The sequence below is a fragment of the Hetaerina americana genome, unplaced genomic scaffold, assembly GCF_022747635.1.
Source record: "Hetaerina americana unplaced genomic scaffold, ioHetAmer1.1.p SCAF_8, whole genome shotgun sequence".
Classification (NCBI taxonomy): Eukaryota; Metazoa; Arthropoda; class Insecta; order Odonata; family Calopterygidae; genus Hetaerina; species Hetaerina americana.
In genome coordinates, this window is record NW_027287427.1 from 53743224 (window position 1) to 53771202 (window position 27979).

Sequence of the window (27979 nt, forward strand, 5' to 3'; positions counted from 1 at the left end):
AGGTAGATCAAATTCATCGTACGTACCTCAGAAATCATCTGTTAAAGTATTTAAAATCAATTCCAGCTAGCATATAGTAATTTGCAACTAACTTTCCTGCAAAATTAGCGACACACTGAACTTACAGTTTTAGTCTGAAAAAGCTGCTCATCAACTGGTGCAGTATCATTTGCTTTACTCACCCACACCGAGGGGCACACTTTCTTTGATAAGCTATGAAAGAATGATTGATTGGGCAAGTACAAACCAGAGATAAAGAGTTTGGTGGAAAATAGGATGCATTGCTTCCCTTACAATATCATCCATGATTGAAATGAAATTTGTGCCTTTGCCATTCCACACACAACCCAGGTTTCGACATTAAACATCATCACCACCTGATGACAACGTTCAATATCGAAACCTGGGCCATGTTTCAAACAATGTGTCTGGAATTAAAAAGCCGATAATTTCATTTTAATGTTATATATATATATTCTATATTTGTTTGGTAGTTGTGTCCGTCCAAAAACCTACCCTAAATGGTAGATTACTAAAAAAAAAAATATATATTCTATAAAGTTACGCCGGAGACAAAAATCATCCATGATGTTTTTGGTAGATAATTTTAAATGAAATTGGAAACCAAAAAGTTTCCATTGACGAAACTCTGTTCCAATGCATGATATTGTTTTCAAGGTCTAATTAAGACTATGAATTCCAAAGTTACTATAAAAGAAGGGAAAGTTGGAAAGAGTGATTAGTAACAGCTTTGTTTTATTTTAATTATGATTTTCATAATGTTTCCTTTTTATTCAATTATAGAGTAACTCTACAAATGATGTCTAAAATGCATGACATGCAATATATTATGCTTATTGAGATGGCTGAGAAATTCAAGGTATTGAACCTGGAATACCTGTTTGAAATAACAAAAAAAAAGAAAATTTTTAGGAAACATCAGGTGAATTCTGCCAGTTCATAGTATCAACAAGTAAAACTAGTAAATACAACAATGACAGTATTTTCTAACAAATATAGATTAAATATTAAGATTGATTTATTAAGATTTTATGACAGCATTAATCTAGGCACTTTTCAAGTACATCAGCAAATATTTCGAAAACTAATTAGCCAAGAAATAAAGGTTAATTCAAAGAGACGTAAGACTAGAATTCATTATAATTCATGAAATATCAAATTTTTCTCGATACATGGGAAAATAGAAATTTTTTAATAGGAACACTGAAACCAAATTTTGAAAAACTTAAAATATTTGGTGAATTTATTTTATGATTTATGAATTTATAAATCCACTATTTTAATCATGTTTAACTGCGGCTCAACGTTTCCATGTGGGATTATTATTACTATACTCCATCTGATGCAGAAAGTCTTCCATGGTATTTCCAATGGTGTAACAGAGTAATAACCTGACACATTAACGACATTGTTTATGTGTGAGAAGTATCTATATGATTAATGAAAATTATCATTTGGGGTTTGATTATGATGGGGTTAACAATGGAAGGGCACTAGAACTTTAATTTTCAGTGCTCAGTCTGCACACAATCTAATATACAAGGTTTGCATAAAAAGTATAGGGAAACGTTTAGGAAAAATTTTAACATCAGATATTGCTACAATGCTTCAAAATTCTTCAAAGTTCATTCCTTGAGTGTCAACAGTCTTTTCCTAGTGGCTTTTCCATGACTCGAAGGATCCCTGGTTGGCGGATTTCGGAAGGGTATGCATGCAAGCTTCTATGACGACACTTGGTGTCCCATGGTGGTGTCCTTAGAAGGAAAATTTCCCTATAGGGATTGGAAATAGCCAGTTACTGCCAAGTCGAGACTGTAAGGGGGTTGGAGAATCATTGGTTTATGTTGCAGAAGATTATGGGCACACTAAACTGACTGTCAGAATTCAGTACTTCACGCGCACATTGATGTTCCTCCCTGTCATTGACGGCCGTCCAGCACAGGTCTTGTCCCCCCAACTCTCTTCGCGATCTTTGAAGAGCTTGTGCCACTTAAAAAGTGCAATTTGTGACAAGTTTTCATCCTTGGACAATTGGTGAATCATACCTAATGTCTCCGTATCTGATTTTGCCAGGCTAACACAAATATTTCATGGCGTACCACTGTTTAGGAATTTGCTACATTTTATACTTGTGCTGAGTCGCTTGACAGGGGTCCACTAAAAGCAACGTCTAGCCTGAATGAACACTTTCAGGCGATTGGCAGGTGTTGAAGGTCAGATCCCCCACTACTGAGTCTGAGAAGTGAGGGTGCGCCGCGACATACAGTCACATCAGGAAAAATTATTCCCGATACTTTTTATACAAACCTTGTATTCTCCAATAAATACTAATGCAAATGAATTGACAAATGAAACTTCATTTATACGGGATAAAATATTAGAAAGCAAAAAAATCACTATAAATGTAACTGAATAATTTCATTTCAATTGCAAAATATTTTTCAACAGTCTGCCATCAGTCAAAAAAAAAATGAACACCATGAAATAAAATCCGAACAAACTTTTGTAGGAAGAAATAATTTGTGCAGCAAAAATAGTACAACATGCCTTGCATTACAGAAAATAAAATTGCTTTTTATTAACTTCATATTGACACACATTAACTAAATTAATTATTCGATATGCATTCAATTATGTGGAACTTGCCAAACGCTGGAATTATTTATCAACACAAGAAATAGATGCTTGATATTCAAAATATGAAAGGAAATATGTTGCCAATAACCCAAATATCCAATTTGTCAAATTTTACCATCTTTATCAAGAACAGAAAATTGTTTTTAGGTATCCTTAAAAAATTAATCTCATTGTGATAACATTTTTTTAGGACACTCCTCCAGCTGGCTTTAAAAAAACTACTCAAATTGAAAATGACGTAACATAATGGAAGATCAAAACTACTATTGAAAAAATTTAAATATCGGTATCAATTAAGGAAAGATAGATGGACTATATATGTCTAACAATTGAGCAGCATCTCACATAAGATATAAAAAATAAGCTTCCTTAAATGGACTTATGTACAGGGTCGCACCCAAAAGTGGTAGGAATGATTTTCTCTGGCACGAACAGAGCGGTGGAGGGGGGTCTGCCTGGCAGGGTAAGGTGGAGGGTGCTCTAAGCAACAGACCGACACCAACCTCAGTCGCCTGCGGGCTGTCGTTGAGTGAGGACACCGTTTTTAGCGAAGCAAGTTTTTTTGTCCGCGTCGAAAAATAAAATGAATCTGAATTTAGAGCAACATTATTCCGTGAAGTTTTGTGCGAAACTTGGGAACACGGCAACTGAGACCCTCAATATGATTAAGCAGGCTTATGGGGACACTGCCTTAAGCCGTTCCACAGTATTTGAATGGCACAAGTTGTTTTTAAAGAGGGTAGGGAGCTCGTTGAAAACTACCATCGCTCTGGACGGCCGTCGATGGCAAGAACTGACACGAATGTGGACAGAGTGAGGACACGGCTGAACACAGACCAACGCTTAACCAGTGAAGAAATTGCAGACCAGTTGGGTCTGTCTGCATCCAACGTCCAACGCATTATTTCACAGGATTTGGCTATGCGCAAGGTGTGTGCCAAGATGGTGCCAAAAATTCTGCCATGGCACGCTTGTCGTCAGACAGCTCCAGGCCAAATACGGCGTTGCCACGTTGCCGCACCCACCCTATTCTCCCGATCTGGCACCATCGGACTTCTTCTTCTTCCCCCCGATGAAAAGACAGCTCAAGGGACGACGTTTTGACTCGATAAAGGCCGTTTAAGAGGCTTCGACGAGGGTCATCAACGGCATCCCCAAAGAAAATTTCCAGCGGGCGTACAGGGAATTGGAGCAACGTTATACTAAGTGTGTAGCAGCTCAAGGAGCATACTTTGAAGATTATTAAGGCTATGTAAGTAAATTGTCAATAAAATTCTCGTAAAAAAATCAGTCCTACCACTTTTGGGTGCGACCCTGTACATTTTTACATTCTCTGTGAACTTTCCCATAAGACCTGGACAATTTCTTTTCACCATTTTTGCTTACAACTAAGTAAAAACTTCCACTAAGTCCAAACACTTTTAAACAATTTTCTATACACAAGGTGGAAACAATAAAAGCTAAAAAATTGGGTATCACTCCATTTAAGTTTAATCCTGAAATTCATAATTTAGACCATTCAAATTATGAATTCAACTAAGAAAGAAAATGTAATTACCCTGGAAAGGTGCATAGTAATCATAAAAGTTTTGGAAGAACCTCATCCTGAACCTTTTATTCATAAACTCTGAAGAATTATTCAGCTTAATAACTGCAGAGGGGTAGCTCCCTAGTTGTTGCAACAATGTTTTTTTCAGCTTCTGCAGAACTTGTACTGGGCTCACACACTTTATGGAGAGAAAAATAATGTGGTGTGAGTATAAACACTGGCAAGAAAAAATTGTGTCAGAACATAAAAACGTAACAAAGAAATTCATGAACAGCTGACTTCACTCACGAATTTTGCAACACTTTCAAATTAAACAAGTTATATCATATCCTTGCTGAATTTGTTCCTCATTATATGGACTAAAAACAATAAATTGGTACACAGGAACAACAAACCATTAAATAGCGATTTCAGGGAATTGAGAAAATGAGATAGTTACATTTATCAAACAATTCTTTTTTCTTATCCTGTACAATTTGTAATTTAAGCATTAACAGAATTTTTGATTTTTTTCTATCCGACTGTTGGCATAAAATATGGAAATAATCCATCATCACAGACACTCAAACACATGACATAACACAATAAAAAGGGACCAAAAAAGCTTTCTCGTATAAAAAAATCTACCAGATAGCCTGCACCTAGAAAATTCACTCATCCTATCTTCACATCCAAAATTCACAAGCAGGTAAAACGAATGGGAGATATTCAATATCAGAGCTCAGCACATATCACTAAGCAGGAGAAAGGTAAATACAATGTCATTAATCATATAATGTTACATAATTGCATCAATAAAAAATATATAAGAAAAAATATTTTTGAACCTACAAATATTTTTACAATTTAATCAAATCACTGAAAAAAATCAAAACGTGGTAAATCAGCTGCAATCACATAGTCCATTCCACGTAAGCCATAGCACCAATATTTTAACACTAAACCATCAGCTAAATAACAATGATTACAGTCATTATTAACGATCACAGAATCATTGACATCTGATATTGTGCAAAATTCATCATTATGAATGGAAATAATGAAACTATTGCAATATTCATAATTGTATTTGCCATTTACCTATACTATAAGCCACTGTGTCTTCAAAACCAATAACCAACTTCCACTGGCTCTCCTCCAGACCCCTCACCACACTCATTGCCACACAATAGCAGTGCATTTGAGTTCTTACCAACCTGAAACCTTACCCAATAATTTCTTAGTGGATATGCCATCTACAAATCCCATTTTTCCCCCCTTAAATTCTTACTCTTTTGCCCTGTTATTTCCAATCTCTTTCCCATGTATTTCAGCATTTATTCTCATTTGTGAAAATACTTATCCACTTACACCTACTCTTTTAAACCTTGAAAAATTTAATTTTTTTACAAATATTGGCAAACACACACATGTATTGCTTTCAAGAGCATCAAAGACAGACCAGTGTTTTCTTTGATCTTAGAAATGGTGAACAGACACAATGGAAATAAATCATAATGCTTACAGATTTTTTCACCTAATTTATACTTTCTTCCCAAAGTTCAGGGATTAATGTTTGGCCACATCCAAAGCCTTTCTTACACTCTTAGAAGAAAGAATTTTCTTCTTCGTTGTTATGGTTTATCCAAATATATATCGGCTCATGCACCAAGCATTTAAAGGAATAAATACTCTTTTAAATAGGTAAAGCAACTAACAAGAGCTATTCTGTAGCTCAATAAATATTTGTAACTAAAAACCTTACCTATGGAAAATGAAATAGCCATTTTGAAAGGTAAAGTGGGATAGCAGGAAAATGAAGAAAAAACCTCTTACCAGGGAGCATACTGCTCTGACCAATTAATTTACTTTTCCAAACGATCAAGAATAAAAAAATAAATATTAATTTTCTTACCTAATGAAAAAACATCAGCCTCTCCAAGATCTTTAATTGCTAGGTCTTCTTCAGAGTCCAAAGTAGCACCATTGATTATCTTCTTCTCCAAAGGTAGTGGCAAGGGAGGAATACCAGCAAGGACTGCAGCCATGCTGCGACGGGGAACACCTTTATCACATCTAGCTCTTCGAGATTTTCCAGGGTTAGATTTAACAGGTAATGCACGAGCCTTTTCATGCCATGCCATATGCTTGGTCAACCTTGCCTAGATTAATTAAAATAGTCAATGAGAAACTATGGACAATGGAATGATGTTACTTTTCATCATAGTCTAGTTTTCATCGATATAATATGCTGTGGCACAACATGCTGCCATGGAAAATTTAACCTAAAAGTTCTGATTAGGGGCCAATGATACTGGAGGTCTAGGCCACTAAGTGCTTCCCTTTTCAATTAATTGCTCTTTCTTAGAAAGAGCATAAAGCAAAATAGGAAAGCTTTCTCAAAACATTTCGCTCTCTTTCCCATATCTTATCATAAATTCAGTATTATATTATTATTATTTTAACTCATTATTTCATGAAATTTTTAATAATTAATTTTAACATCATATTCACAATAATTAAAATGAACACATACAGCATTGTTCATTTGACAACAGCTATTACTTTCAGGCTTCATCATGGCATTTTTTGATTTCCATATTAAATGAGTTTGCAAGTCTGGGAAAAATTGCAAACTCCTTTCATATGGACAGCTGTCAACTTATTCAACTTCATTCAGATGTAGAATCCTGCTACATTCAACAACATCTAATGGAATTCAATTGCTATTTAATATATCACACTGCCCCACAGAAAACCATCAGCTGTAATATTCTTAATTACCTCAGCAAGGTATATTTCTTCTACAGAAGGTATAATTGAAACATGCCTGAGAACAGAATTGACCAACCAATGTGTCAACACTTCCAAAAATTACAAAAGACACCTAGTATAATTTCCTCAAGTTTAACTAGCATTTATTAAAGAAAAACCTGGTTGATTCACTTAATGTATGTAAATAGGTAGTTCAAATTAAAGAGATGATTTTATTGATGACAACTAATAAAGCATCATTGGAGTAACTTTAATATAAATGAGCTCAGGGCAATCTGCATTGCATTTAATTCCATAAGGATCATCAACTTTACATACAATTTTTTTTACCAATAGCTTCATGTTTATCATATGGAGCCATTTTAATTTGTCTGCAATTAAGTGTGTACAATAATAGTGGTCAAATATACCCTGTAGGACTTTCTGTGTCAAATCCCTGGTTACTCGGGATTTCACTTTAACCAGACCTTTGAGCATATATAGTCTAGATTAAAGAGGCTTTACTGTATTTAGCTAAGTTGTAAGACAATTCTTATTTGCAAAATATGGCCCTCTTATCTGACACATTTGAACACTTGAATGAACTTAATCAAAAAATTCAAGGGCTGCATGAGAATATATTAACTTGTAATGACAAAATTGATGGATGAAAAAAATTCAACTTTGAAAACGTGAAAAATAGTTCCTCTGAAATGTATACAGGTAGTCAGTACTTTATTTTGAATAATATATAACTAATGCATAATGCTTTCATAATCATAAATATAACTACTGCAACTTCAAGAACTATGCAAGCTTGAGGGCAAGTAAAAGTACTTCAAATTAAGTAAGAAATACATTTGATAGTATTCCACATCCGTTTACATCTTTTTTTAGATCAAATGGCATTAATCAGTAAGAGAAGAGGAGTTGATGAACTTTAAAAGTAATTGTATCCTCACAGTTTGAATTGAAAGATATTCATTCACTCAATTTTGGGTAATTGCAAAAACAGTGTTTTCATTCATTGGTGAAATGGCTTTAAACATTCTTCCACCACATGCAACAAAATACACCAGTGAACGAAGTTTCTAATCTATTCTAATGCTAACTATCAAGAATTTAAAGAGATCATAATTTGAAAAGTTTTCATCGTGAATTTTGAGCAGCTCTTTTGAGCCTTGATCTATATGTAAAAAAGGTGTTTTTAATGAAACAAGCAGATGTATCTCAACAAAAAGAGATGGTAATGTACATATTAACTGTGTCCAAAGAATATTTTCAACATTTAAGGTCAGTAATTCTTTGGTGCATAGGTAATGTTACTTGGTAATTAAACATCACACAATTCTATAGACCATGCTGATATAACTATCATGTCAAATTCACAGAAGATGTAAGGATAAGGTATTTTCGTTGTGTTCGTTTAGTTTATTTTGTGATTATGACTGCATAGGAACACTGATCTGAAAAAATGTGTATACATTACAATAAAAAATAATATGATAAAAAGTTCTTTTTGATTGAATCCCTTGTACGAAAGATAAAAGGTTAATCATGTTAATAGAAAAATGTTCTTTAATTATGTGCTGTTCAATTATTTATACATATGTGGTGTGCTGTAATATGAAAAAGGTTGGGAAGAAATGGCCCAAGAGATAATTTGCATAAAAATCCAGTGCATGAAACACAAAGGAATTTCCATATTTCAGATCAACTTTGATTCTTCAAGTGACACTAAGGAATTTCCATATTTCAGATCTACTCTGCTTCTTCAAGTGACACTACGTGTACATGTCGGTACATACTTGATTTGGAATTAAAAACTCATGCCCATGACACCTTCTATTATACTGATTAGGCATATTCCTTAGAAGCCTTACAACCAAAATTTGGATGAAATGCAAATCCTAGATTTGTAAAGAGCAGGGTAGTAAATGTCAGTTATCCTTGAAGCTAAATGTTCATTATCTTCAGAAACTAAAACCCCAAATGGGGCTGAGTAGGAACCCATACCTCCGCACATCCAGGAATTGGCCTCTGGACTTGAGTTTACTTCTTATGAGACTTTGGATAATATTTATAATTCAGAGGGGATCGAGATGGTGCGGGGGCTAACGTACTGGCTTCCCACCCTGAGGGCGCGGGTTCAAATCCCGGCGGTGTTGAATATTTTTCAGAGGTATCTCGATCCCTACTTGAGGTGCTTTGAGGAGGGCACTTGGAGTGAGTACGCCGTCCGTCGGATGGGACGTTAAACTGTGGACCCCTTGGCGCCTTTCGTAAAGAGTAGGCTAATGCCGACGCCGGGTTTCTCTCCACCCTTCATCCTTTCCTATCCATCCCCTATGGCGCAAATGACCTTCGCTGTCGGTCGCCTCCCCTCAAAACTACTACTACTTATAATTCAGAATAGAAATGGAATTCCAAAATGCAGAACTTGGATCCATTTTACCATTACATATGTTACACCAATGATCAACTTATGACTCCCTAATTAAGCAGATAAATAGGATGTGAAGATTTGGTGATTCTCAGAACTGAGGAAGAGAAATTCGTAATTTGCAGAAATAACAATGTATTTGAATTAAAAAGTAAGCATAAAAATGCTGATGGTAATTAGTTAATACAGATTTTCTACAATACATAAGGGATTACCCTATTTAGTTGATAAATAATTTGATCAGATCAATAACCTAGTAAAAACATTTTAACTTAAAATACTGTTTAAACTATAAGGAATTGAGCTTGAGGGCCTCAAATATTAATAAAATAAAATCTGTTAACAAGGATTTTGCTTATGATTCACCTTGCAAATGACCAAGCAAAGCTTATAAAAAGCTAAGGAACAACCAAATTACTTTGAATGCATCTATCAAAGAAAAGATAACCAGAAATGATAGAACCTAGGAGGAATTACTATCTTACTTTAGTGCAAAGCATCCGACCACATCCTTCATAGGTGCACTTGACACCCTTTCCTTCATGAAACCACTTTATGTGATTTGCAAGATAAGTATCTCGTACATAGGACCTATAATAAATGACACACATTTAAATTCAGCTGCACTGGATAGAATATTTACCGCGGATTAAATAAAATTATTTTAAGCTATAAATTATTCCTTGATTCAGATGATTAAATTTTGACTTTTCTATCAAATCATTTCATAGTAATCTAAAAAATATAATGAGATAGATTTCAGACAAATTAAGAAGTCACTAATGTTTTAGGTGGAATTATTGCATTGACATAAAGAGTACACTTGCACTTTTGAAAACTAGTTAAGGCATTCTATGACTTAGGTGTCAGATGAAAATGTCATGGAAAATCTCTTTTTCAGTTTGACCTATATTACTTGAATGCAACTTAAATTAAAAAATCGCAAAATGAGGTCAATTTAATCTTTGAAAATAGAAAAGTATATAAAATGAATGAAAAAATTAGAAATTAAAATATTATAAATGGAGTGAAATAACTGTGAGGCTACTATAAAAACAAAGTGGTTCCACTTGAAAGGAATGCAGATGAAAAAAAGGGATAAAACGGAAATCGATTTTGTAGCCAGTTAACAAAATTAAACGAAAGTTTAGACATAACCATCATACATACTGTCAGTCTCTTTCTTACCTAATGCAATCTGGATATGGACATGGAAATGATGGCCTATCACGAAGATGTGATTTGACATGGCATGATATGTTGCTTTTAGACGTGAACTTTTTTTCACAAACAGCACAAACATATTCTGAAATGATAAAAGAACGAATCAAAACAACAAGATCAAGGAGAAAACATCCATATGTACGTGTTAAAAGTAATTATAATTTGTTGCTTGATATATACTTATGTGATATTTTTCTTCTTTAAAAGTAAATTTTAATGTCCTAGTCTTTTATATGGAGCAATCAGGTACCAACAAATGTTAACTCAAATTTTTTTCATAGGCTATGCCTATACAACTTTCACCGTCTACTTACTATAACACCATCATATATTTACATGATTACTTCTTTAGAAGCCTCGGAAACTCTATCAGTTTTTCATAGTTTATCCCAAACCTGAACTCAAAAGGAGACCTAGATTATAAAGCTAGGCTAAGGCCTAGGAATGTGCACTGAAATGAGTAAATAGTATTTTAACTCCAAGCATTTCAGTTAGACAATGAGTATTTGCCATTGTGCAAAATACAGGAAAAGGAGATTTTTCAATTTTACATGCTTAGTTTTTGAAGCCATTGTCTACGACAGGGGTCTCCAAACTATGGCCAGCAAGGCCTTCCCATCTGGCCCGTGGAGACCTTTTCATCTACGAAAAAAATTACAGAAATTTATGAGTAGCCTACCAAGATTAGTAGTCACTTATGTGGACATTACCTTTATACCAAATTAAAATTGATGGGCACAGTAGTGCATTATGTTTTCTAACGGATCAATACATTGCAAAACCTTATTCGCTCCTTACTTTTTCTACTTCTGTTCACAGCCAATGAGATGATATAATGCTATCTAGTGGCAGAGTTTTTAAATGGTTTGCTGCTTGTTCAAGATTTGATTATTTTGATCACAGATTGCCAGTTGCTGCAATGAGGAGGTGCTGGCATCGGTTACAAGAGGAAAAGAAAAATAGGCGATGAGTGTTGGCAATTCAAATGGGATGGATTTTAAAATGCTTCTTCATCAAATCTGGTGAGAAAGCATGGTGTGATTTGCAGCAAAACCATGGCTGTGATGAAAGAATAGAACCTGCACCATCATCATCGAAGCAAACATCAGAAACTCAGAAAAATTTTCGAAATTAAAAAATGAACTCATCTCTAAGAGGGCATTGTTCAGTAAATCCTCAAATGAAAATCAATCCTTAACAAAGTCCAGTTATAAAGTTGCCTACGTCCTGGCTAACAGTGGCACACTATTTAGAGATAGTGAAGGAATGTTTGCTGGAGTTGGCTGAGGAACTTTGCCCAGAAAAGTCTGAAAAATTTAAAAATGTAGCTTTGGGAGCAAATATCATTGCCCACCGTGTTGCAAACACAGGTGAAAACATTGTGACTCAAACAGCAAAAAATGCAAGCAAGTTTTGCCATTTTTCAATTGCAATGGATGAATCGCTGGACATCTGTTCCACCTCTCAACTACTTACGTTCATTAGAGGTGTGGATGAAGACATGAACATAACACAAGAGCTGACTTACCAGAGGGGATATATTCAATGAATTGAAAACTCATTTGCTGATCATAACTTGGACTGGACTAACCTCAGTTGACTCACTGTTGATAGAGAAAGACTTGGTTGGACATGTGAAGCAGATGTGTAATAAGAAAAACATTCCACAACCAAATTTCCTACACTGAATTATCCACCAACCTTTGTACGCTAAATATGTGGGCATTAGCAGTGTACTGAATCCTGTGGTGACAATGGCAAATTTAATAAGGTCGCATGGGTTCTACCATAGACAGTTTAGAGACATGTGGATAGATAGACACAGAATCCCATGATTTACCATATTACACAGCAGTAAGATGGCTAAGTTGTGAGAAAGTTCTGAGCAGAGTATTTGAATTAAGAAAGGAAATAGGTAACTTCCTGGCAAGTAAAGGCAAGCCACAGCCATTGCTGTCTGATGAAGAGTGAGTATGGAAATTGGCCTTTGATGCAGAGATAACTAGTAATTCAAATTTTCTGAACCTAAAACTACAAGGAAAGAAAAATCTAGTTTCTGATCTACATACCCACCTAAAGGCCTTTAGATCTAAAATTGTCTTGTTTTTGGAACAAGCACAGGCCAACAACTTGACCCACTTTCAGCAGTTCAAGGTCTTCATGGCTGAAGCAATAGCTGAGTTCCCCATGTCATTTGCATGCTAGATAATCAAATACCTCCAGCTGCAGTTCAGGAGAGGTTTTCTGCCTTGGACTCTAAGGCAGAAAAAGTGAGACTGTTTCAAACCCATTTGAAGCAGATGTGGCCAGTTGCCCAGATTAACTGCAGCTAGAGGTCATTGAGTTGCAAGCCAATGACCTCCTTAGAACAAGTTCAAAGGACTGGTAGATTTTTACCAGTTTTTGCTCAAGGACGACTTTCCTAAGGTCAAAACTTTTGCATCAAGGTACCTTTCAATCTTTGGAACAATATACTTGAGTGAAAAAACATTTCAAAGAATGAAATACGTGAAGAACAATTAGAGAATGAACTTGTCTAATGATAATCTTAGGTTACCGTTGATGTTTGGGACATCAAATCTAAAGCCAGAAATGTCTTCTATTTCAGCATCCAGGATACAATTTCACCATTCTCACTAATGCAGTGCTCATGTGTTGTGCATGGAAGTGCTATTAAATAATAACTGAATAAAATAATATTAAATAAATAATTAAAAACAACATCTATGTTTTGATCCTTTTTTATTTGGATCTTGAATGTAGTCGGCCACCAAACAGCTGTTTGATAGTCAATACGGCTCTATGGCTGAAAATTTTGGCGACCCCTGGTCTAGTATAGTATCATAATCTTCACAAATAACTACAACTGGATCTTCATCTTCATCACAATCAGTATAAAATCCTGCCTTCCTAAAGCAGCCATGTATTGTAAAGTCCTTAACTTCCTCCCAAGCCATATGTAGTACCAAGCATCCAGTAAATTCAATTTGATTGTCTTTATATTCCTACCACTATCATGTAGAGATATGAATTTCTATACTTTCATTCTACGATAATGTACCTTAAATAAGTGAATAATACCCTAACCCAGTGGTTAGAGCTCACAAGCACAATTTGTAGGAAAAAAATGTAACTGTACATTCCTCAAGGTCATATTCAGCAGATGGGCTGGACACTGATCAATAAGCAGCTGTCTGTTCTGAGATCCCATTTTAGTATCCAGGGCATGAAGCTCATCCTTAAATATTTCTGAGGTCATTCATGCTTTGGAATTTGCTGTACATCTAGCGGACAATGTTATTACATATTTGACCAAGGACGCAATGGGGCCTCTTTGATTTATCAACCACCAGTGACTCAAGCTTCTCACTTCTATCTGCATTTGCGATAAACAACACAGTAAGTCTTTGTTTGATCAGCACCCCTCCACGACATTGTTCCCTTTTGAAGCAGTGTTTTTGCTTGCAGCAAATTTAAAAATAATCGTCTCATCTACAATGAAATCATCTTTTGGGCTACAGCCTACAAGAAGTTTATTTAATTCTGACACCTTCACATGATTTGTAGTCTCAATGTACCTTAAATGCAATAATACAATACTTCTACTTTCAGCGGACTCGTATACAAGATTGGGTCAATTTTTAAACCTATCTAACTAATCACTGAATGCAGTGAAATCTTCGATTCCCAATATTGTGCGAGTGTGTAATACTTTTTCTCTTATGATGATGCCATTCCCAGGAATATGTGACGATATAGCACTTAAAAACCACTCTTTCTTACTTGGAATTCTTTAACTATTTTCTCTTCAAGATGAATATCCACACAGGTTTGCATGTTTCAGAATCGAATCACAATTTTTCACCACTATATTCAGTTTAGAGGCCTGAAATCTTAAGATGTTACACCAGATCAATACAGCTTAAATATGAGAATCGACTTGTTTCAAAATTTTTACTTTCCCTCAATTAAACTAACTCAAACCACCATTGGACCCCAAGCGCTGTCAAAGGAGCTGGCACGCATACACTTAAGGACCTTCCAGAATCCACCAACCAGTGGCAAAAGTTGATGCTCTAGGGATGTACTTAGAAGAATTTTCAGGAATTTAGCAATATCTGTAATATGTGTTGTTTTGAAACTTTTTCTCATACTTTTTATACAAACCATGTATATATCCCCAAAGCCCTATTTTATTTAAATTCCCAGATATCCCTTTTTACTTTGCTATCAAGTATGAACCTCCATAAGATAATCATATCTCATATAAATATATATATGAGTTATATCATCATGTTGTATACACTTTTTTATATTGCTGCATTTACAATGTCATCCTCATTATTACATCAAAAGCAATTATTAACCTCATCCATATATGATAATCAGCACAGGGAAAGGACCTGGCCCCCCTAGCCTGTGTGAATTTCACATTCCGTTGGGCTTAGTAAAGGGTGAACTCTAACATTACCTACCAAACCGACCTTCGGGTTGATTACTGTGTTTATGGTTTTTATTTATCTATATTATTATTTATTATTAGGTAATCTACCGGTTAAGGTATGTTTTTGGATGGACATAGCTACTAATTAAATAATTTGGGACTCCTAGCAAAACACAATATCCTACTCTACATCAGGTCCCTCTTCATCTCTGAGTACTTTCTTCCTCCCTTCATCCTGTCCAACATCCCTATCCTGTTCCTTCCCTTTCCTCTTTTGCCCAACATTCTACCCTCTATCACAGTCTTGAACATCTCACTGCCGGTCAACACCCCCTTCATCCACTTTTCCTGCCTCCATAGGATTGCTCCCAACAAACCCCTCTCTTCGCCCACCATACCAAGTACTTCCTCGTTTGTTTTCTTCTCTGTCCATTTCACCTTCTCCATTCTTCTCCACACCCACATTTCAAAAGCCTCCAATCTACGTCTATCCTCCTGCTTCAATGACCATGTTTCCGCACCGTACATAGCTACAGTCCATATCAAAGTTTTTACGAGTCTTTTCTTAACATCCTTACTTAACGTCCCTGTCATCAACTCCCTCCTCCTTGTGAAAGCCTCTTTGCCTAGTGCAATTCTTCTCCTTACGTCCCTACTACTTTGACCTTGTTGGTCCAAAACACTACCGAGATACGTAAACTAATCTACCTGCTCTAGTTTTTGCCCTCCTATTTTAATGTTTAACTTAGCCTTTTTCTTTCTAGAAAATCGCATAACCTTTGTTTTATTAATATTGATTCTCATCCCATACCTGTTGCACTGAATTTCCAATTCACTCAGCAATGCTTGCAATCCCTTGGCTGACTGACAAACTAAAACTTGGTCATCCGCGAACCTAAAAGATTTTACGAATTCCCTGCAGACTTTCATTCCTACCTCCAGCTCTTCTCATACCTCTTTAATCATTTCCTCTGCATACAGGTTGAACAGCAACGGTGATAATGGGCAACCCTGCCTTAAACCTCTTCCTAACACTGGCCATCAAGACTCCCCGTTCCACACTCGAACCTGTGCAGTCTGAGACATGTACAGGTTGCATATTAGCCTCCTTTCCCTCCAATCTATTCCTATTTTCTTTTATATACGCATTAATTTTGCCCTATGAAACGCTTTTTTGTAATCTACGAAACAGGCAAATACCTCCTGGTTGTGTTCTATATTCCTCTCGATTAATAATCTCATTACTGCAATGGCATCACGCGTACCTCTCCCCTTCCCTAACCCAAACTTATCATCCTCTAAGTAATCATTTGCCCTACTCTCTATCCTTTTGTTTATGATCCTGGGAAGAACTTTAGCCGCATGGGATATCAAACTTATTTGCCCTGTAGTTCTCACATGATGTAGCCTTTACCTTTTTTGGAATTCATCCATACATGGTTCCTTAAAGTCATACACATTGCTAGGGTCAACATGAAAAAATATCGACAAAGACATTATCAATACACAAGGGGCACATATACATCACATCACCATCTCAAGGAAAACCAACGAACCCCATGACTGTCTCGATGTCAAACAACAATACAATGATGGACTTCGTGAGATAAAGCCCAAGTGATTTTGAATTACCAGTATTATGGGATTCCAAGAATGGAGTCCTGCAGTGGATGCATATCCACTAGAAATGTGAAACCAATAAAATAAGTGAGTACTCATAGGCCCTTACCCAATGGGTGAGCAACCTTCAAATGATGCCTTAACCTTGTCCACTTCTGGAATTTCTCCTTACAATCCTTGACATTACAAGCATATATTTTATGAGAATGCTGATGCTTTCTTAGCATTCCCTCACTTGCAAACCCAATATTACAGTCTGGACACCTGTCACAAGTAGTATGTACTGCCATTAATATTAAATACACCCTACAAAAGGAAAATTTAATGAACAATGCCCTTTAAAGTAGTTACCAAGATGTGACAAGCAATTACAGCAAATATAAGGCTGAATTTAAATATTGTCTCTTGAAAATGACAGGGAAAATTTTCAGTAATCCAAGTTAATATTTGAATTTATGTTTTCCTACCTAATAATATTTCTGCAACTACTGTATTTCTTAATCACATTCCTTTGGGTATAATATAGTTGCAGCATTAGCAAAAGACAAGGAAATAGTTCAAAGTGATGTTCAAAACTTACATTTAATAATAACAGATGCATTTAAAACCCCAGAAAATGGATTTTGTATCTCTATACAATTACTCTGGTAATCCACATGCCTTTGATATCCTGATAAACCCTTGGGCTGTCATCAGGTTTCCCACAGAAGATACAACTCACAGACCCAAGACAGGAGTCACACCTGTTAGCAGGCAAATGTGTTACCCACACAACAAACCCAGCCAGAATCAATAAAAAGTTTTAGATAACAATTCTGTAACAAGCAACCTTGCAACCAGTGCCCTCAATAGCATTTCCATACAGCAGAGCCTTTCAATTTTTGCTGGCTGACTGTTGAAATGGGATTTATGTATTTTAAGAGTTATTTTTTTATAGAAAAGCCAATGCAAAGTCATCATCAGATTGGAAATTAGTTTGCATGCAACATAAGAGAATGGAAATAATTGAGTCACAATTAACAAGTTTGATTCTGTTAGGGCAAATAGCTTTCAATTACAGTTAAGGGTAAACACTGTAGGGATATGAAGGGTGGCAGAAAAACAGAATGCTCAGCAAATGGCAACAATGGAAAACATACCTGAAAGATAAATATCCATTGTGTGAAATCAAATGTACCCGAAGATGGCGATTTTTAGTAAAGCTTTTACCACACTCCTTACAAAGGAATAACTTTTCATGTTTTCGGCGGTAATGACGTCGAAGATTGGTTTCGTTGCTGAGAAAGAGGTTACATCCTGTATATGTGCACCTACAAAAATTTAATTCACAATTAAAAGCAATGTATTTTTATAAAGTTACAAAATATAAATATTAACATAAGTACCACTACATCATTCCTATTTACCGAGATCCGGGAGGAAAATGACTACATGAAAACTGACAGAAAAAATGTGCTGTACACCAATGGCAGAAGGTTGAGCCTGTGTGTCATATCATTCACAATATTTGGCAACAAAAGACACTGCCCAATAACGTTTATGATGTATAAATAGGGAATATGAACAACCTCCGAGGATGGGAGAAGTTTCTTGGCTAACTCTAAGGGAAAAGCCCATTTGGACGGCGTCCTTTATAGAAAAATGGGAGGCATACGACAAAGGCAAGTCGTGAGGCAAAATGTGACAAGCACTGTCTGGTGTAGCATTGATTAATTGTCCACACATTCTAGTCGATCTCGTATTGTCTACATTGCAAAAATGGAGAAACTACAAGTAGGTCCTCCCACTAGCGGATGAATGATGAGTGAATGATATTACAAAAATGAACTGATGTTCATATTCCAGTTTTACCATACATTTTTGATTGCTATCATTTACAGCGTCCAAAATGTAAATATCGAAATGAATAGGCTTACTTGAATGCTTTCCTAAAGACAGTCGCTTGATGGTTCGTAGCAATATGCCTTTTTAAATGGCAAGCATGAGTATAGGCTCGGTCACAATTTGCCCAATCACATTTGAAGGGCCGCTGAAATATAAAAAATCGCATTGAATACAGGCCAGCAGAAAACCGAAATCTCTAAAGAACAAAAAATTACCTCTCCAGTGTGGCTACACTGATGCTGCTTTAACCTAGATGGTTTTTTGAAGGATGCAGTGCAACCTTCAAAATCACATTTGTAAGAAACTTCACTTCTTTTACTAAGAGTTTTTTGTTGAAGAGTGACATCTTCACAGGAGCTTTCACTTGACTCAGATTGGGCGCCCATTCCTTTGTGTATTCCGTTAAATCATTTCACAAGTTACCACTGTGCTCATCATATCGACAGTTGAGACACGGCGATGCACATGTCAACACGTCCAGGCATGTCCATTTGAGAAGATTCGTTCACAAGAGATTCAATTCAAATGATCGTATGAGTCATGTCACGAACCATCCAAATTCTGGAGCTCGAAATGAGCTGAGAACGAAACTTCATGAAAAGGGTGAGTGAACAATAGGTTCAGATCATTTTGCGCAATCCGATGCTCATTGGTTAGATCGATTCGGTTAATAGTGACTGTGTTAAGTGTGATGGTTAATCATAGTCGGATTTGGCAGGCTTGAGTCCCAACGAGGTAAACCTCAGTCTACGTGATGATAAACGGAATGAAAATTAATATCTAAAGTTTGATTAAAATTTGCTGAAACCGCGTTTGAAATATTGATTGTAAAGTTTTCGATACTGGATTTATGGCAGCAAAGCTGTTGACTAATGTGTTCAAGCATTCTTTTCGTTAACCTTCTCCTATGCGATTTCCTTCCTTTGTTTCCACCTAATAATTCTTTAATCTTATCTCAGAATTTGCCAATATTCTTGCCAACTCATCTTTTCCTGCTATTCGTGTCTTACTTCTTTCCCATATCTTATCTGCCGCTTTACTAAACCTGGTCCACGACTACTTGTTCGCCTCTACTGCAGGTACATTAAATTTTGTAGTGATACCAACGCACACTTTTCCAGAAACTACATGACTACTACATTTATTGTTAAAAAACAAATATCTCGCCTAAAAATTGACGCAGTGCACTCACTCTCTGTGCTTGCCTGCGTACGCAAAACCTAAGCTAATGACTTATTACAGCGCCCACCAAAGGTGACTAATTCCATCCCTCTTCGGTCTTTTCGGTGCCAAGTATTAACTTACCCGACTCATTTCTGTTTAAACATCTTCACTCTTTACTTCCCGATAGGTATAGTATATACCAAATGTATTTGTTGTATTTACATGTACAGATACTGTGTTGATCTATTTCTAGTATTGAATTATATTATCCTACATCTAACATAATATCTTATATATGAACAGGGAAAGGAACTGGCACCCCTACCTTGATGTGTGAATTTCACTTGCCGTCAGGCTTAGTACTGGGTGACTCAACCATCACCTACCAAACCGAACTTCGGGTTGATTACTGTGTTTATGGTTAATTATTACAGGGTAATCTACCGGTTGAGGTAGGTTTTTGGATGGACATAATTACTAATTAAAAGAATTTGTGACCCCTAGCAAAACACAACATCCTACTCTTCATCAGGTCCCTCTTCAGCTCTGAGTACTTTCTTCCACCCTCCATCCCATCCAACATCCCTATCCTGTTCCTTATGTTCCCCACTCGCACCTGTGCAGAGTGAGACTTGTAGAGGTTGCGGATTAGCCTCCTTTCCCTCCAATCTATTCCTATTTTCTGCAATATTCTCATTAGTTTTTCCCAATTCACTCTATATAAAGCTTTTTCGAAATCTATGAAACAGGCAAATACCTCCTGGTTGTGTTCTATATTCCTCTCTATTAATAATCTCATTACTGAAATGGCATCATGCGTACCTCTCCCCTTCCTAAACCCAAACTGGTAATCCCCTAAGTAATCATTTGCCCCACTCTCTATCCTTTTGTTTATGATCCTGAGAACAAATTTAACTGCATGGGATATCAAACTTATTGTCCTGTAGTCCTCACATAACGTAGCCTTTCCCTTTTTCGGAATAGGAACTAAAACTGATCTCAAAAAGTCTTCCGGCCAGATTCCTTCCTCATAAATAGTACGAATCAGCCCATATAGCCTCTTCCTCCCACATTTTCCTTAACATTTCAATAACTCTGCGGGAATTTTATCCACCCCCACGGCTTTATTTAGTCTTATATTCCTTATAAGACGTGTTTCTATGTATATATATATATATATATATATATATATATACTACCTTGATCAAAAAGTTCCCGGAATAACCACCGTGTGGCGCTCCCATCGTTCCGATTTGAGTTCTGTTTTTTTTGTTAAATTGGTACATCTGTTGTTGATATTCCCTATAAATCTTAGTGTCATAACTTGACATTTGCAAAAGTTACGGTCGGTTTTCGGTATGTCCATCAGTGCTTCCTGCGATTTTTCCATTACTTCCTCTCGGCTGCTAAAACGCGTTCCCCGTAATGGTTTTTTAACTCGATTGAACAGAAAGAAGTCACAGGGAGCCAAATCAGGTGAATTCGGTGGCTGTTGGATGGTATTTGTTGCATTTTTCGTCAAAAAATGACGAATAATGATAGCACTGTGCGACGGTGCGTTATCATGGTGCAAAATCCACGAGTTTTCTGCCCACATTTCTGGTCTCTTTCGGCGAATTGCTTCACGCAAACGTCTCATAACGCCCAAATAATACTCTTTGTTTACTGTCTGGCCTTCTGGCAAAAATTCATGATGCACTACACCGTTGTAATCCATGAAAACCGTCAGCATTGCCTTCTTTTTTGACTGAAAACGACGTGGTTTTTTTGGTCTCGGCTCATTTGGTGAACGCCATTCACTTGCCTGATGTCTGGATTGCGTGTCGTACTCATAAACCCACGTCTCGTCTCCAGTAATGATCCTTTTGATGAATGTGGGATCGGATTCAGCCTCGCAAATCATGTCTTTTGCGACGTCAACACGGTCTCTTTTTTGCATGAAATTGAGGTCTTTCGGCACCAACTTTGCTGCTACACGACGGAAACCCAAATCATTAACCACAATGTCTTGGGCGGATCCATAGGCAATGTTCAAGTCCTCCGCTATTTCTCTGATGGTTAATTTGCGGTTATTGACCAACATTTCTTTTACTTTATCAATTTTTTCACCGACTTTCGATGTCGATGGTCTGCCACTGCGTTCATCATCTTCGATTGACTCACGACCACTTCTGAACCGCTCGTGCCACTGGTAAACGACCGTTTTTTTTAGAGAATCGTTGCCGAAACACTTTTCCAACATTTCCAACGTCCGTGCGCCACTAAATCCGTTTTTTACGCAAAATTTAATACAAGTTCGTTGTTGCAACTTTAAATCCATTTCTGAAATTGTAAAAAATCGCCAACACACACAGAGATAGATGTACTCTTGGCTACGTAACTTTTGCAAATGTCAAGTTATGACACTAAGATTTAAAGGGAATATCAACAACAGATGTACCAATTTAACAAAAAAAACAGAACTCAAATCGGAACGATGGGAGCGCCACACGGTGGTTATTCCGGGAACTTTTTGATCAAGGTAGTATATATATATATATATATATATATATATATATATATATATATATATATATATATATATATATATATATATGTCTTATAAGGAATATGACTAAATGATTTAATAATAATATAAATATATATATATCTCTCTTTTATGTGAGTCGCGGTAGTCCAGTGGGTAGAACGTTGGACTGCTGACCGGAGGGTCCCGGGTTTGATTCCCGGCAAGACACTCTGGGCACATGCAGCTCCACCCAAGCTAAAGTGATTTATCGGGTACCAGGTCATCCTGGGAAACCATAACCGGTACAGGGAAAGGAACTGGCCCCCCTACCCTGATGTGTGTGTGTATATATATATATATATATATATATATATATATATATATATATATATATATAAATATATATATATATATTCCTCGTTTGTTTTCTTCTCTGTCCATTTCACCTTCTCCATTCTTCTCCACACCCACATTTCAAAAGCCTCCAGTCCACGTCTATCCTCCTGCTTCAATGACCACGTTTCCGCGCCGTACATAGCTACGCTCCATATCAAAGTTTTTACGAGTCTTTTCTTAACATCCTTACTCAAAGTCCCTGTCATCAACTCCCTCCTCCTTGTGAAGGCCTCTTTGCCTAGCGCAATTCTTCTCCTTACGTCCCTACTACTTTGACCTTGTTGGTCCAAAACACTACCGAGATACGTAAACTGTTCTACCTGCTCTAGTTTTTGGCCTCCTATTTTAATGTTAAGCTTAGCCTTTTTCTTTCTAGAAAATCGCATAACCTTTGTTTTATTTATATTGATTCTCATCCCATACCTGTCGCACTGAATTTCCAATTCACTAAGCAATGCTTGCAGCCCCTTGGCTGACTGACAAACTAAAGCTTGGTCATCAGCAAAGCTAACTGATTTTACGAATTCCCCGCCCACTTTCATTCCTACCTCCAGTTCTTCCCATGCCTCTTTAATCATTTCCTCTGCATACAGGTTGAAGAGCAACGGTGATAATGGGTAACCCTGCCTTACTCCTCTTCTTAACACTCCTCAACCGGGCTCATGACATATTGGCCTGTTTTGCAGATTTCAAAAAGGCGTGCAATAGATTGAATTGGGAACAACTAAGGAGTATATTGCAGAAAAGAGGAATAGATTGGAGTAACAGGAGGCTAATCCGCAACCTGTACATGTCTCAGACTGCTCAGGTGCAACTGGGGAATATAGTGTCTGGATGGGCTGTGTTAGGGAGAGATGTAGGGAGAGGGCAGGGTGGCCCAGTATCACCAGTGCTGTTCAATATATATGATGCGGAAATGATTAAAGAGGTATGGGAAGAACTGGAAGCAGGAATATAAATGACAGGGGAATATGAAAAAATCAGTTAGAGGATCTGATGACCTAGCCCTAATTTGACTTGATCCATCTGAATTAGTCAGCCTTGATACTGTAACAAAAGATTCTAAGCCAACTAAAAAATAGGAATGATAGAGTAAAGATCAGGGTAATTCTGTTGAATACAGTCACCATTTTTTATGTATTAAGGGGAAAAAACTGTCCATGATGAACGTACAAAGTTTAACTGCTCATTTTAATACAAAATTTCTAGCACAGTCACTTTGACAACTTGCTTTTACCCCATAATATCCTGAAGTAGGACCACCAATGCTGATCATACCATACCACTTGTGTGGGTTCAATTTCTTTGCCATCACATTTTCAATTGATCAATGCCTAAAGCTGTCCTCATAAATAAATGACAAAAGACATAATAAGGAATGCTTGTAGAACATGTGGGGAATAAGGAAAACCGGTTTATTTTGCATGATATTCTGATGATTTTCTCATGTATTATTGCAGAGAGCTATCAGCATGGTTAACTGGTCATCTCCCGACATTGTGGAATGGAAGGAAGAAGCCACCAGAATTCAACAAGATTTATGTGAAAAACTGGGGGATAGAATTTGGGATCACTTCAAAAATGATGAAAGATGGGCTGTGGAGAAAAAAATTGCCTTCGCCTTATTTGGTGAGCCAACAATTATGACCACAGAGGAAGAGAGCAGTGGCTATCCTGATGAACAAATGACTAAAACAAAGGAAATCTGTGAATTGATATATAAGCAATCTGGTGATTCTGATGTTTACATTGCCTTTCTCTTTGTTATTGGCAAGGTCCATGATAAAAGATTTTGTGTTCCTGTCATTAAAGTTCGTGCAAATGATGGAGCAGTCTTCTTTGACTCGCAAGGCCGCAGATATAAGGATTGGTCTGATTTTCAAAACAATAATAAGCTTCCAAAAAGTTTAGTTTGTTGCCCTTGGAATGGCACTTACCAGTCTAATGATAACAATCAGGTCTTGCTTGTCTTTTCAACTTCATGTGCTTGTGATTTAAGCTCAAGAGTTTCTTCAACTTTTGACAAAATAACTGCTGTTGCTGGATTGGGTGCTACTACTATTGGCATTGCAAGCTTTGTTGTCCCGGTTGTAGCTCCATTGGCAATAGCATCAAGTATTGGTATGGCTGGATGTGGCATTTATGGATTTTTTCGGGGTTCACAAGGATTGTATGACCGTAGTACACATAACCAAACTATCTCTCCAATAAACAGGGATGCTTTCAATTGTTGGATTTCGGTTCTTGGAGGAGCATTTGGAACTGGAAGTGCCGTAGCTGTGAACAGAGCAGCAGCCATATTGGCCAGTGGAGGAGTACTTGGAAGAACAAGTGAAATTATAGTAAATGTTTTAAATATTGGTTCCTTAAGTATCAATGGTATAGGGGTTGTCAATGGCCTGGCATATTTGATAGACAAGGGAAAACAGGGTGAGTTAACGGCACTTGATATCTACCAGTGGTCAGCTTCAGTCTTCTTTTTCTATAATACTGCAATAAATCTCAAAACTGCCAATGCAATCTTCAGAGATGTACAAGAAGGGATAAAGAATGATTTTTTGAGTGATTTGAGCAAAAGAAGGACAAAAGCTTTCAAAAGAGTGATGAAGGAAACCAAGGCAGATTCAGGAACAATGGAAGGAAATGCCAGACTGATTAAAGGCATCTCCAAAATTGGATCAAAAGATGAATTCTTCAGATTAGTAATTAAGGGACAAAATAAGGTAGATAAAGGCATAAAGTTCGACCAGCAAGGGCATCTGATAACTAAGGGGCAAATCTTTTTTGACACTAAGGCTGGTGTTAAATATCCTATCAATTACAAAGTTGGTGGAAATTTCTTCAAGGTACCAAGTGAACACTTTAACAATGTCTCCAGTGTCAATGCGAAAACCTTAGAATTGACAAGAAAAGCTTGCTTAGAAATAGGAAGGAACACAATTGAAATTACCGAAAATGTAACATTTGAAATAGAAGAACAACTTTGTGCAAAACTTGATAATGTTTTATGCAGCTATTATGATTCTGACCAAAGTGAAGTTGAAAGAAAAGAAGAAATTGTCCATGTGCTTGACCAAACAGAGAGATTTGCACGAGACAGAGGGTGCTCAACAAAGGACAGTTTTGTCAGTTACTTCGAATTTATTATTATATATAAAAAAAACATACTCAAAAAGATGAAAATAAGATACCAGGAAGAAAAATCTGTCCAAATTTCCAGTCTTGGTGAACATTTTGATGAAGCAGCTTTAAATAAAAAATGGAATCTGAAAGGTTCTGATAATATTGACAAAGTTTTTGAGGAATCGATTAATCAAGAAATAAAAAAGTCAAATGAAGGACTCAAAAGAGAATTTGACAAATATAATAAGGCTGTTGAGATACTCAATGAGTCAGGAAATGTGAAATTTCGTACAAGTGAGGAAGCTCTTGTACAATTTTATCACTGTTTTGTTATTGACCTCGATGAAAGGCTGACACTGGAAGAATTCTTTGATATAATCAGAAGAACAGTCCAGAATGAGACTTTAAGGATTCAATCAAGTGAACATGAAGAGAATAATAGGCATAAGCTCTATTATGACAAAATAGTGCCTGTTGTAGTTGAATTACAAGATACTGATTGTGGTATGTTTTTTGGAACCATAAGTTTTCAGAAATTGTTGGAGCCTGAGGAAGGTGATGCATGAAGTCAGGCTCAAAAATGCTATTCATGGAGTACAGAAAAACATTATGGAAATAATGAAGTAAATTAGAATATGGACTACAGAATTAAATATCCATGGGTCTATTATTTAGTTGTAAGGCATAATTAGGTGTAGTTTAGGGTAGGGTAACTACTCAATTTTACATTAATGTCTCAAAAAGAGGACCTGGGATTAATGGGGGAACTGAGTTGATCCACTCCATGCTAATTAATTTCCTATCTATTAGCATACAAATATCATCACACTCCGTTCCACCAAATAATAAATATACATCTCTGGCCATAAAAATTCAGGAGTCAAGATGTATTCCTAGTAAAATATGACTGCGTTTTATGGTGCTTTTTACCTGTATGTATGCCTCTGGAAATGATGAAGTTTTCACCTTGTATTCTGCGAGCTTATTTTAAGCACATACTCAATTTATTAAGATGTTTTCATTGATAAAATATCTTAGATTGGTAGCAATTTGATCAATGCAAGGAACAGATCCTCTTTCATATCAAGGTTTTATAAGACCATTTCATGTCTGATACAAAAAGCAGTTTAAGTGAAGGAGGAAAAACAGAGGAATGTGATAAGGAGAGGAAGGGTGTGCCACAGGGCATTTTTTGACCAATTTATTTTTTATTGGCGCCATAATGCAAGTGAATTAGAAGGCAAAAGAATCTATGAAGGAGAAGAAATGCCTACCCAGCAAATTTTTCGTGCTGCAAATAAAAGGGCTGTTTTAGGCCATTAAGGATTTGTATGAATTCAAACTATACACCAATATTTGTATAAATGATGGGTCAATGTTTCTTGATATTTGGTCTTTTTTGTAAAATGCCTTTCATATATAAGGTGACTCATGCATTTCTTTCATATCACGTACAAGTTTGTGTAAATTGCATATCATGTTTGAAGTGCCTTATGCAATACAATTCATGTACCACTATGGTAAAAATCAAACAGAATATTTAGCAGGCTTTAGCAAGGTACACCCTGATGCATCAGGAAATTAACCGGAACCAGGAAGACTTTTATGAGATCCTGTACAAATCCAGCGTGGATCTCAATCTTCAGGGTGAATCATATGCATCTTGGTGGTCTTACTATTCCCACTTAGGTCTTGTTTGGTGTACTTGGATTATGCAGAATATAGAAATATTCAAGAAGAGTGAAGAGAGATTCTTCAAGAATTGAGCCAAGTTTTATCTTTTGTAGCATTCACCAGAGCTTGAAAATTTCCTGCTAAATCTAATAGGATGTAGATCCAGTTTGCTGGACAATACCTCCATCTTAACTTTCCATAATAACCCTTAGTTTTCGCCTGATTATCAATTCTTCACTATACATCTTCCCAAAGACTTGTAGATTTTGCTGGTATAGCTAGAAGTGACAATTTTCTAGCTTGAATTTCCACCATGGCATTGACATAAGGAAAATAAAACTCATATCGTTACAATCTGTGAATTGCATAAAACTCTAAACCAATTATATTTGTACTGTCATTGTTGGTCATTTGTAATCATAAAATGTAAAATTTATATTTATGCCCTTTTTATACATGAGTGGAATTTTTGGAATTTGTTAACCCATGTTAAAGACATACCATTAAAATCCCTGAAATATGGCAAATTGTTTGATACATATCATACCTGTAAATCTG

At 36.4% G+C, this 27979-nt stretch overlaps 2 protein-coding genes across 7 annotated transcripts; one reads left to right on the top strand and one right to left on the bottom strand.

Moving 5' to 3' along the window:
* Window positions 1–793: 793 nt before the first annotated feature.
* On the bottom strand, window positions 794–19182 carry LOC139698177 (transcription factor IIIA-like). 2 transcript variants are annotated; one of them, XR_011702858.1, is made up of 9 exons: window positions 18771–19182; window positions 18588–18700; window positions 17811–17981; window positions 16781–16935; window positions 10572–10689; window positions 9869–9974; window positions 6102–6348; window positions 4217–4385; window positions 797–898 (listed from the first exon to the last, which is right to left on the bottom strand). XR_011702858.1 is itself a non-coding variant. In XM_071597115.1 (8 exons), the coding sequence occupies exons 1-8, from the start codon at window positions 18939–18941 to the stop codon at window positions 4303–4305; spliced, it is 1164 nt and encodes a 387-aa protein (XP_071453216.1). In that variant the 5' UTR covers window positions 18942–19182; the 3' UTR covers window positions 794–4302. The 2 variants fall into 2 exon arrangements, 1 of the variants encoding a protein (XP_071453216.1); XM_071597115.1 differs by having other exon boundaries at window positions 794–4385.
* LOC139698176 (uncharacterized) lies at window positions 19123–27939 on the top strand. Of its 5 annotated transcripts, XM_071597112.1 has the most exons (4): window positions 19609–19634; window positions 19798–19906; window positions 20023–20171; window positions 24085–27939. In XM_071597112.1, exon 4 carries the CDS (start codon window positions 24097–24099, stop codon window positions 26311–26313), a length of 2217 nt encoding a protein of 738 aa, XP_071453213.1. In that variant the 5' UTR covers window positions 19609–19634; window positions 19798–19906; window positions 20023–20171; window positions 24085–24096; the 3' UTR covers window positions 26314–27939. The 5 variants fall into 5 exon arrangements, with proteins under 5 accessions (XP_071453211.1, XP_071453212.1, XP_071453214.1 ...); XM_071597113.1 differs by lacking the exons at window positions 19609–19634; window positions 19798–19906 and adding an exon at window positions 19230–19290; XM_071597110.1 differs by lacking the exons at window positions 19609–19634; window positions 19798–19906; window positions 20023–20171 and adding an exon at window positions 19123–19158.
* The last annotated feature ends 40 nt before the right edge of the window (window positions 27940–27979 follow it).

What these genes read in the sequence shown, in the direction of transcription:
- LOC139698177 (XM_071597115.1), bottom strand. Translation starts at nt 18,941, where the DNA reads ATGGGCGCCCAATCTGAGTCAAGTGAAAGCTCCTGTGAAGATGTCACT. An exon ending in AATGGATATTTATCTTTCAG is followed by an intron (nt 16,936 to 17,810) that starts GTATGTTTTCCA and finishes TACTTGTGACAG; the next exon opens with GTGTCCAGACTGTAATATTG. An exon ending in GAAGGTTGCTCACCCATTGG is followed by an intron (nt 10,690 to 16,780) that starts GTAAGGGCCTAT and finishes TTATCATTTCAG; the next exon opens with AATATGTTTGTGCTGTTTGT.